The 12,032-nt window shown below is 35.1% G+C and overlaps 1 protein-coding gene across 1 annotated transcript; it reads left to right on the forward strand.

The window, feature by feature from the left end:
- The first annotated feature begins 10,636 nt into the window (after window positions 1-10,636).
- Window positions 10,637-11,536, forward strand: LOC140433659 (uncharacterized). The gene has a single exon (XM_072521639.1). The coding sequence runs from the start codon at window positions 10,637-10,639 to the stop codon at window positions 11,534-11,536; it is 900 nt and encodes a 299-aa protein (XP_072377740.1).
- The last annotated feature ends 496 nt before the right edge of the window (window positions 11,537-12,032 follow it).

Raw genomic sequence — 12,032 nt, forward strand, 5'->3', positions numbered from 1 at the left:
TTTTTTGAAATGCAGATCTTACTTTCTCTATCCTAGATTTTATTTCTAGGGAATGGTCCCAATTTTCAATGCCGTTCCTACCAAGGTAGGTGTATATTTTTACTCTTTCTATTGGTTGGCCATTCACACTGAATCTTTCAATTTGCTGTTTCTTCTTTTAGAGATCATCATACATTTTGTTTTCTTAATGTTTAGTGAAGATAGAATATATCTCAAGCTACATATATTTGGGACAAATCATAAAATTTAACAAAAAAACTCAGTGTGGATAAAAAGTCGAAAAAGATTAGCATAGCATTTAGAAAAAAAAAAGCTATCGTTTTAACGAATCATAAATATTCGCAATACCTTAAAACTCTTCGATCAATGCTACCAGTGATAATATACGATGCCAAACACGAACAATGACAAGGTCAAACATGGATAAATTAGCGAACCCAGAGAGTGACGGAACGGCGAATCTTGGAAATAGGCTTGTAGGACAGGAAACTAGAGCGGATAAGAGAGTGATGAATTGGTTTGAAAAACAGAAAACGTAACCAGTGGATACGGAATGTTACGAAGGTGAAAGATGTCATTAAAAAAGCAACAGAAATAAAGTGGAAATTTGCAGGCCATAACATCAGGGAGAAGACGATAACAAACAAGTGCTGCACTAAAACGATCCAAAGAAGGACCACAGATGAGGAGGAAGATGATTCAAAGAGACCTCCCAGTCCAAGATGGATCAAAATCGCAATGGACACAGAGAAAAATGGAAGTCAGAGGGGGAGGTCTATATCCGAACTTAAATCTAAAAGGGCTTTAGATAAATTATAGATTAACGAGATAAGTAAAATGGTGTGTGCCTATATTGGTTTAAGAAAATGTAAATAAATGATAATTACAACTCTAATGAATATTATAAATATTATCAATAAAAATTATAATTTAAAATTGTAAACTTAATGAAGTGACTGCTGTTAAATATTTTAATGCTAAAATTAGTCGAGGAATAGGAGGTGTAGCAAAGCAGGATACATTTTTAGTGCAGTGACCAGCCTTGAACTTTTGTCTGAAATGGTAATTTAGATTACACTGTAACTGTATTTAAAAGTGTAATTTTTATAATAATTTTATAAATTTTTTAAAGATTTTATTTTATAATCTTTTATATTTCTATTTTATAAAGAATTTCTTATATTCTTAAATATTCTTCTTCGTAAATTCTTCTTAATCTATCAAATCCTAAATATTCATCTGAAATTAAAATAAGAAACATAAGAAAATATCAAATATCTACATTACTGCGTTTCATTTATTAAGAATTAAATCGATAATGATAAATTCCTAAATTTTTCGTATCTACTATTTTCTTAAAGCAAGCCATCTGTCTTTGGAATAACCAAGCAGTTTTTTGTATTGAACACCAGCCTCTGCACAAAATTCTTATAAACTTGCTACCCGTACTGTAAACTGATTGAAATATAAATATATATTTGTAATAATTACTTCCACATCTATTGACATTGAACTTGATGCTGTATTGATGGCATTTGATATAATGTGAGCATTACAACCAATTCCCAAAATATTTCGTTTCAGAAGCTCTAAAACAATTAGTTGTGACACAACTAATTGTTTTCCCTTTTCATCGATTATGTTTTCTACTTTCTTCAAGCAAACAAAGATATTCTTCACCACACATTTGAGAAGATCAGTCTGATGGCGATTAAATACCAGTCAATTTTTGACGTAGTTTGTCGATGTGTCTTTGAAGAACAACGGCTATACTTGATTAAAATTTATCTTCTAATTTCTTATTACAGTATCGTACATCTCTAATATCTTTCAAGTTGTCTGTGACCACCGAATCCAATGACAGCTTCCCGATCGACATAAATTGGTTTCTGAAGACTTCTTCCTCAGTCGTGGGTGCATCTACATCTGGTACTATACGAATCTCTTCTTGCTCTATACATAGTACTTGAATTTTCTCTTCGAAGTATGTGTCTGTCTCATCCAAATAAGCTTCCATGTGCACCATGGCCGTCGTCGGTACATCAAAAGTTTGCGGCGACAGTTTTTTATTTTTAATAATTTTTAACACGGAACGTTGTGCCTCACGTTGACGACTCTCGATAGGTCTAATGTTATTAATGCCCAGAACACGATGCACAAATACCGGTATGCTATTGCGCACGCTAGCTCTATCTCTCCCGCACTGTGTGACGTCACGTGCGAAGCAAAAAGCAAAATTTCTATTAAAGTACTAACGCTTGCCCTGTTAGTCAGTTATTATCAAATATATAGGCAATCAAATATATATATAAGCATGCATATTTGGCACTTTATATTATAAGATGTATAGTTTACAATGTTTTTATTTTTTCTTGGGTAAGTATAGGTTTTCTGATTTTTGAAAAATAAAAAAACTTTTTTCGACGATTCGCTACATAAAGTGTGTATATTCATATTAATGTAGGAATATAATAATGTCTTTTCAATTAATAAGCATAAAAATTAAGTCTATTTTATACATATTTTGATGGTCGGATTCATTACTGGAATATTTCCAAAATCGTGTATTTTGAACAAAGTATGTAGAATGGTTAAATATTTAAAACACTTTCTGAATCACTTAATTAATATTTAAAGTTAGAGAAAATTGTTTTAAATTAATGTGTTACCAAATATCTTCGAACTTTGACTTGCATTTTCCAACATTAGCTTAATTTACAATGTTTCAGTAATGAATCCGGCCGACAATTCATAATAAAGATTTATTTCTTTGACTTTGACATATTTTTGTCGAGTTTTCTTTAATAGTTATGAAACTAATCTGTCTGTTCATTTCTGTTAATCTATATATGTGCGTGTCCTACTGAGACATAGGAGTACCTCAAATCGTATCGTGGTATTTTCAAGCTGAGCTAAAGTGTTCTGTGCCAGCTGTTAAAAGATTTTATATTTTTTTGATAAAGAGCTTTCATGGATTGTACAAAACAATGATTCCATTTTTAGTGTAGCTTCCCGCAATTCTTCGTTTGGGTACAAAAGAGAACCTCTTGAGACTGTCTGTATCTGGTTCCATATATGTTTCATAAGTTTTTGTAGGGTTTACTAAACTATATTTATGTTTGAATTTGTATGCCACAAAACCAGCAACATACTTCAAAGAGTCCCGATGAATTTTTTTTTTTCACCTCATAATTGTGTGCGACTTTCAAAACGTCATCGTCAATTATATGATCCTCCTCCAAGTAGTGAGCTTCTATAAATGTATTTTGAAGTATTTTGACCTCTTCAGACTGACATTCTTTCGAACCTTCAGTTTTTTCTACCAAATTAGACAGCATTTTTTGTGTCATGCAAATATCTTCTGACGCCGAAATATCGCTTGGCAATTGAGGACTTTCTATTTCTATTGAGCTGTTACTTACGCAGCATTCACTAGTTTCAATAGTATTGCGACATTCTGTAAAGATCGCCGCCGAATGTTTTCCTAAAATATACCACCTTAATCTATATTTAAAATCTATTTGCGAAGGATGATCATTTGCACCACCCATTTCTCGAATATAAGAAAAAAAGTTCTCTAGCACGTCTTGATTCAACCTCGGAAGTTAAAATATAGTCAACGTTGTATTTTGCTTGTTGGTAAGAAAGTAACTGTTTCAGAGATCTAGTAGCAGACAATATTCCTTTTTGAAATGGAATAAGTCCTTTATGTTTACCAACCCGCATTGAATTGACCATTTCTGACATTTTATCCAGTAGACGTCACTGCTTATCTAAATCTGTACCATATGCATTTCGTGTTAGAGAATTAGCAACCAAACATCGAGAATTTAATAGATCAAACCAATCATTAAATAGCTGAACAATTACAGCAGCTTCTTTCCAGTAACTATCTTTTCTCCATAAGTCCATTTTCTCCAGCATAACTACTAGCTTTTGCCACATAATTTGACAATAATTGAACTGCAAGTCTCACTCTTTGCCTCATAGAGCCTTTTAAACAGAGATGATGTAGTGTCAATTTATGCGCAATTGTCAATTCTGAAGTTAATATATGTAGCGCTTCAAAGTAATCCTTGTTGATTATTTTAATGTCAATAATAAAACCATGATCAATTACATGGTTTCGGGCAAGTTTAATCAAATGTGAAGGATCTGCAAAAACAAAAATATTTAAAGATTTATCACAGGGGTGATTAATTTGTAAAAACAATTCATCTACCGCACGATAAACAAATACATCTACCGGGACAGGGAATCCTACATCTCGAACATCGTAGTGCCCTGTACTGTTGCTTCGCAGATGACGTCATGCGCATCGTAGTACATATTTCTATTCCTTGAGTAGCATACCGGTATTTGTGTATCGTGCCCCAGAAATATGATACTTTATTGCAGTCCAAAAATACAACATTTGTTAGTAGATAACTGTGGATCGCGAATTAAATTACACCGTCTTTTAGGCATCGGTTCCTTCAATTATTGTTCACTTCGGTCATAAAACGCACGCTTTCTAGCTGTAATCGGTTCGCAACAATAGCTCGTTTAATCTCATTTTCGGAAACCACGACTTAATCAGTTGCTTGAAATTATTTTAGCTATATCACAATATATATGTAGTTGTAGCTAAAGAATTGTTTTAAGCATTAAACTCACAGATAAATTAAACCGGTGGGAGTGTGCTCTGATTAAACTGTGCCTATATTTTATATCAAAGGATATAGACGCATACGGGAGAGTGTTCCACAGTGGATCATTTTTTTTTCAAATGACATTTTTTTTTTAGGAAAATTAGATTTTTGTATAATTTGTTTGTAATATCGCAAATATTAGACATTACATGTCATTATAGCAGCGATTGGTTTGAATTACCTAATAATATTACCTATCTTTTATTATTTTTTTATTACCATGTCATTTGTTTCAGTGTGCCCCAAATATGGGGCACACTGAAACTATCGGTGGGGTACAATGAAACACTTTCTAAACAAAAATATGTTTAATGTAAAATATGTAGTGTCATAAAAGTTTTACTCACTAGGACCTAAATGAACTTATTAATAAATATATTTTACCGAACGTCATGATTGTTAAAATTTATTTCAAAACTCATGTAGGCATTTTGTCTTGACGTTGAGCCAGAAAGAATCGGTTGGGGTAAAAGCATTTTAATATCTTCTAACCGAACAACTGAAATATCTGGATTTGTAGGAAACAAGAATTTGCCAGTTACTTTTGCGCTTTTACTCATAAAGGAAATTTCAAATTCATCTTTTTCCAAAACGTTCAATATTTTCCCAACAAAGTAAATCAAATTCTTGGTCGTAAACTGTACCAAAACGAAGTTATTTTTAGTTGGAGGTCTGGTTAATTCCTCAGTAAGATCTGGAATTGGATCTTCCGGTGTCCAATCGCTTTCACTTGATGATTCCTGCCATTCTTGTTCTTCGTCATCATCATCATCTGTAATTTTTCTTGTCACCTTTTTAACAGCTTTTTGGTTTACTTTTTTTCTACTCAATTCCCTTTAAGCTAGTTCGTCTTTTTCACGAGTGTCAGTCGCAATAATTGTTTTTTCTTGCCTTCTAGATTTCTGAATCTTTCTTTTTTGTGCGTTTGGAAATCCTCGAAAGATTTGTGGAGAAACAAAAGAAGATTTATTATTGGTTTTATTTTCTGCTGGCGTTTCATCAGTTCCCTCGATGCCTTGCTGTTTTTCTGTTTCTTGCTCAGGCTGTTGAATAACTGATGGTTCAGAATGATTTTCGGGTCTGTCTGTTACAGCCGACATGAGGAAATCGTCATCTGAAAATATTTCTGGATCATAAGGGAAGATGCCAGTTTTCTTAAATCCTGAACTGATGTTCGTAGGTGTCATTTATCTTTCATGCGCAACTTTAACAAAACTTCCGACATTAAAAATATTTACTGGAATACCAGGGTGATTAAGAAGTCAACCTTGCATGGCATTGTTATAATGCGCCTTGAACGATGAAAATACTGCTACATCTAAGGGCTGCATTTTGTTTGAGCAGTGTGGAGGTAGTGTCAATATTGTGACCCCATTCGACTTTGCAAGATCCAAGGTTTCCATTGACAAATGGCTCTCGTGATTATCCATGATGAGAAGGCTGGGGTTGTTACAAGAACTAGAAGAATTCTTATAAAATGTTCCATTACTTGCGGAAATAATTCCCTGTTCATCCATCCAGAAGAAGCAGCCAATCCCAACGTACCAGCTGGAGCATCTTGTATCATCATTTCCTTGAAATGAACTCTGGGAAATACCATGGCCGGAGGTAAGGCATAACCACCAGCACAAATGATACTGCAGGTCATTACAAGAACCCCTCTATCCCCACTAGTACACTGAGAGACCTGTTTCATACCTTTTTTGGCAAGAATTTCAGGAGGAGCATGAACTGTGGTGGTTCCAGTTTCGTCTAAATTAAAGATCCTGCCATCACTAAAACGAGACTCACGCTTAAGAACTGTTTCAAGATTTTTGAAAAAAGTTGAAACATTGTGCCTGTTAAACGTAGTAGAACGGGATAAACTACAAGCTTCTGGTTTTCGACAACTTAATTCTGGATGCCTTCTCCTGAAGCCAAAATACTACTCTCTACCTGCCATTTTTTGTCCAGTCACTAGAAGAAAACAGAGCAGACTCTACAATAGAAAACCAATGGAACACAATAAGCAGTATCATACTCAACACAGCGAAAGAAGTCTTAGGAACAAAGACACAACGGAGAGAAGAAACATGGTTCGATGAAGAATGCAAACAAGCTATACAGGAAAGAAATGAAGCGCATAAGAATTACATACTCAGACGTACTAGAGAGAGAAAAACAGAACATGAGAACAAAAGACGAAGAGCAGATAAACTGTGCAGGCAGAAAAAGAGAAAGTATGAAAACCAACGGATACTAAACATAGAGAGAGAGTTTAAGGAAAACGAAACACGTAGCGCATACCAATTAATCAAACATCTAAGACAAGGATACAAACCGAGGACTAGCCTCTGCAAAAATAAGAAAGGTGAAATCATTAGCGATATGGACGAAATTAAGAGAACCTGGATGACATATTTTAAGGAATTACTAAACAAAGGGACACAACTACCATTACAACAACAGTGGCAGCAGCAGGCACGACAGGAGGTACAACAACAAGAACTGGGGAAAGATGGAGAAGAAAATGAATTAACTAGACCCCCAACGCTAGAGGAGGTCCAAACGGCAATCCACATACAAAAAAGCCATAAAGCACCGGGAATAGATAAAATACCGGCAGAACTACTCAAGCAAGGAGGAAGGAATTTGACACAACAGATGTACCAGCTAATACGAGAGATATGGATAGAAGAAGAAATTCCCCAACAATGGAAGAAAAGTATAATCTGCCCTATTCATAAAAAAGGAGACAAACTGTTGTGTCAGAATTATAGAGGCATCTCTTTACTTTGTTCGGGATACAAAATACTCACAAACATCATTAATCGAAGACTACAACCTCTCACGGAAAAAATCATCGGGTAATATCAAGCAGGGTTTAGGCAAAATAGATCTACCATTGACCAACTATTTACAGTTAAACAAATACTAGCCAAAGCATGGGAATATGACATGGACGTTTACAATCTCTTTGTAGATTTTAAACAAGCCTATGATTCAATAGATAGAACAATTCTACCTAATATACTGAAAGAATTTGGCATACCATCAAAATTAATACGACTAGTGCAAATGACAATGACAGAAACAGAAGCACAGGTATGTATTCAGGGACAGATCACTGATGCGTTTACGATAACGCAAGGACTGAAACAAGGCGACGGACTAGCTCCAACGCTCTTTAATCTTGTTCTGGAATATGTAATTAGACGGTTGACGGTGAGCGGAAATAACATACTTACAAACAAGTCTACCCAATTAGCAGCATACGCAGATGACATAAACATAATGAGCAGAACAATGAATGCAGCGGAAGAAACCTACGTTGAGTTGAAACAGAGTGCAGAAGCAGTAGGGCTAGCAATAAATACAAATAAAACAAAACTACTCATACAAACCAGATCAAATAGACCGGTGCAACAACACTTTATTGACGATATAGAACATGTAAATAGATTCACATACCTAGGAATGGATCTGGTCGCAAGCAATGAAGAAGAACCGGAAATAAATAGAAGGCTTGTGCTGGCAAATAAAGCCTATTTCGCGATGGGCCACATATTCAAATCGCGAGACGTACACCGGAAAACAAAACTCCGGGTCTATAAAACAATAATCAGGCCCATAGTAAGTTATGGTTGCGAAACATGGGTGGTGACACAGAAATCTGCCAATGCATTAGATGTGTTTGAAAGAAAAATATTACGTAGGATCCTGGGCCCAATAAGTGAAAACAACAACTGGCGAATTAGGTACAATAGAGAAATATACGAGCAATATAGCGAACCACCTCTAGCACAACATACTAAACTGCAGAGATTACGATGGGCAGGGCACGTGGTCCGCATGCATGAGAATAGAATCCCCAGAAAATTATTAAATGCAAGAATGTAGGGAAAAAGACCTGTTGGAAGACCTAAAAAGAGATGGGAAGATGAAGTCGATGAGGATGCCAGGAACTGCCTGGGAACGCGTTCATGGAAAAGAACAGCGGTAAATAGAGATGGTTGGAGAAGCCTGTTGAAGGAGGCCAAGGCCCGATTTGGGCTGTAGCGCCATTGGATGGATGGACCTGCCATTTTTTGTTCTTTCCAATTATTAGGGATTTCCTTATTGTTTTTTATTGCTGACTCAAACGCAAGCTTGCGGCATTCCAGTGGAGTAAGTCCGTAGCACATCTTTGCAGAGGTCAAAATATAGTCAACTAAGGTTTTCTCTTCATCATGTGTAAAAATTAACCTCACATCATATTTGGGACGAAAAACAGTGGTTGAATCGGGGTTCGCTTTAACTTTGCATACATACCTAAAATAAAAGAAAAACTATTTTTAGAAATGAAAAATAGTGCATCATACAACAGAAAAAGTTACTTAAATGCATCTGATTTCTTACCTAAACAAAGTAACATAGGCAACACCTTGTAATTCGGCTGCTCGTCTTAGGCAGATTTTCTTGAACAACGAGACGCACAGCTGCTTTCATCTGCTCTTGACTGAAAGTGCCAATTTTTGTTTTGCGCTTACGGTTACGAGCCATCTTAAACTTGGATGACAACTAAAAAATAAATAATTAAAACATTGTTGCATGTGTCATGGGGTACAGTGAAACATGTTTCACTGTGCCCCACATGGACTTGTTTCAATCTGGACCATTAAGCACTTTTCCCAACAATTAACTTAACAACCTAACCTAAAACATTCAAAATGCCGCAAATTTTAGAAATCATCAATCAATTATGTATCTTACTCCGCGACGTTCTTAGCAAATATTAATTAAATAATTGGAGACTTACCGGGTTGAAAATATATCACTTAAAATTTACTTGGAATCAGAAAAACAATATTTTTTTCGTCGCAACAGAACGGCGGATTTACACACACTGAGGTTAAGATAACAAGTAGAGGACGGCGGGAACTTCTCTGAAGCGAAGGTTGCGTTGATTTGGCGCGGTATTTGAATTTTAAAATCTCTTTGTTTCAGTGTGGAACATGTTTCGCTGTGGAACACCCTCCCCTATATATATATATATATATATATATATATATATATATATATATATATATATATATATATATATATATATATATATATATATATGCATATCTACAGTAGTAGAAGGGGAGGGGAGAACAAATGATAAACCAGATCCAACAAAGGAAGGTGAGTATCGGTAGACAACAAATAAAGGGGTGATTAAAGTATTGATGAATAACAAAATATTAGTCCACGTTACCAAGTATTTAAAAATCGGTAACTTTATTTTATCATACTCGAAAGTCTTTGCCTTTATAAATTTATGAAAATTTATAATTGTTTTATTCATATATTTAACAAAATAAAATGTATAAATCAAATTATTGTGTATGGAAATATTTTTGATTAAGTATTAACAGTAAATACATTAATACACCTAAAAAAGATATTTTAAACACATTTTATAAACACTGGTATATATAGTCTTTCTATACAGTTCCAAAGTACACGGACGTGGTCTAAAATACAAGTTGTATGGACTGTAGACGGTTATAAAAAATTAAATGCCTATTTTTTGGCTTACAGATGCCGAGAAGCGAAACAGACGTTAAAAGAATAAAACCTGTAGCCGAAAACATCGAAAATGCTGCTAATGCTGTATCTAAAGCAACCTTATGCAGACATCTCAAGAAACACAGAGAATATGGACCACAACATTTTGTATATAGTGCATCACAAGACGTTAAGTTAGTCTTTACGAAACAGCAAGAGGAATAGCTACTACAGTTTGTTATCATTTGTGCCAAGACGTATTACGGCCTCTCAACTATCGAATTAAGAAAGTTAACATATAATTACGCACGTGTAACTAATATTGATTGTCTCTCTTCCTGGGATACAAACCAAAAAACAGGAAAGGAGTGGTACAGGTAAAAAAGTTTTGCATTTTTAATGTTAATTTATTTTTTGATAAACTGGAGGAACTTATGGTAAGATACACATTTAGTCCGGATATAATTTATAATTTAGACGAAACCGGACTAACCACGGTGCATACCCCGGTTCGTGTTATTGCAACGAAAGGAGTTAAACAAGTCGGCAGCATCACATCAGCTGAAAGAGGTATAAATGTGACTCTAATTTGTTGTATCAATGCTATTGGTAATTGTGTACCTCCTTTATTCGTATTTCCGCGTGTGTTTTTTAAGGAACACATGTTGAAAGGGTCTCCAATAGGTAGTGTTGGGAGCGCGAATCCTAGTGGATGGTCTAACTCTACGATTTTTGTTGAGTATTTAAACCACTATATAAAACATACAAATTCAAGTACTGACAACAAATCACTACTGATTGTCGACAATCATGAGGGCCACATTTCAGTGGAAGCTTTAAATTTAGCAAAATCATCGGGAGTCGTCATGCTTACCTTTCCACCCCACACCAGCCACAAGCTACAACCGTTAGACAGGTCGGTTTTCGGGCCTCTAAAGAAATATTATAATACAGCTTGTTCCGACTGGCTAATTGCAAATCCTGCAAAAACGATGACAATCTATGATATTGCTGAGTGTGTTGGGAATGCATATCCACAGGCATTTACACAGAAAAATATCCAGTCTGCTTTTACCGTTTCTGGAATTTTTTCATTCAACAGAAACATTTTCGAGGAGCACGAATTTCTCAGTTCATATGTTACGGATAAACCACCAGTTGCCGAAGAGTCAAGAAATAATCAAAATACCTCCGAAACTAATAGTTCCTCGAATATTTCTGTAGAGGGTCTAGGAATGCCTTCAAGAACAACTAGTATGTTTAATGAACTTAGTTTCCTGGTATTATATCGATCGACTCGTTTTGTTTTGATTTGTTTTGATTTTTTAAAGTAATATTGTGATAAGTTATCGCTGCCGTAAATAATTAAAGGGTTTTTTGATATATTTGAAGTTTTTTCTTTTATAAGATTAAAGTGTAAATAAATTCAGGCAAATCAACCTAAAAATGCAAGCTATGGGAGCAACTTTAAGTACTGATAAATTTGATATTGTAAATTATATTTTGCAAAATTGGTTTTCGTCTATTCCATACAAAAATAAATTGATATTAAAAATAAGGGGCGTCCTTTGCCTAAAATCAGTGGTTAATTTCAGTGGGAACGCAAGGGAACGGCGTTCCCTTACCTCCCAAGAGTGCCGGAACGCAAGGGAACGCTTTTAAAACTACAAGTTTTAGTTAAAAAAAATTGTAGGTAGGATCAATATTATGCTATGCTTTGTTTGCGAGTGACTCGTACGTAAGCAGATAGTAAGCGCCCGTACAAGCAGTTGTGACTTGTGAGCTGTGCTGTGATGAGTCTTGCACGGAATCAGGCAGGAGGAAGGTGAC

The sequence above is a fragment of the Diabrotica undecimpunctata genome, chromosome 2, assembly GCF_040954645.1.
Source record: "Diabrotica undecimpunctata isolate CICGRU chromosome 2, icDiaUnde3, whole genome shotgun sequence".
Taxonomy (NCBI): Eukaryota; Metazoa; Arthropoda; class Insecta; order Coleoptera; family Chrysomelidae; genus Diabrotica; species Diabrotica undecimpunctata.

Coding starts and splice junctions, on each gene's coding strand:
- LOC140433659 (XM_072521639.1), top strand. CDS start 10,637: ATGGTAAGATACACATTTAGTCCGGATATAATTTATAATTTAGACGAA.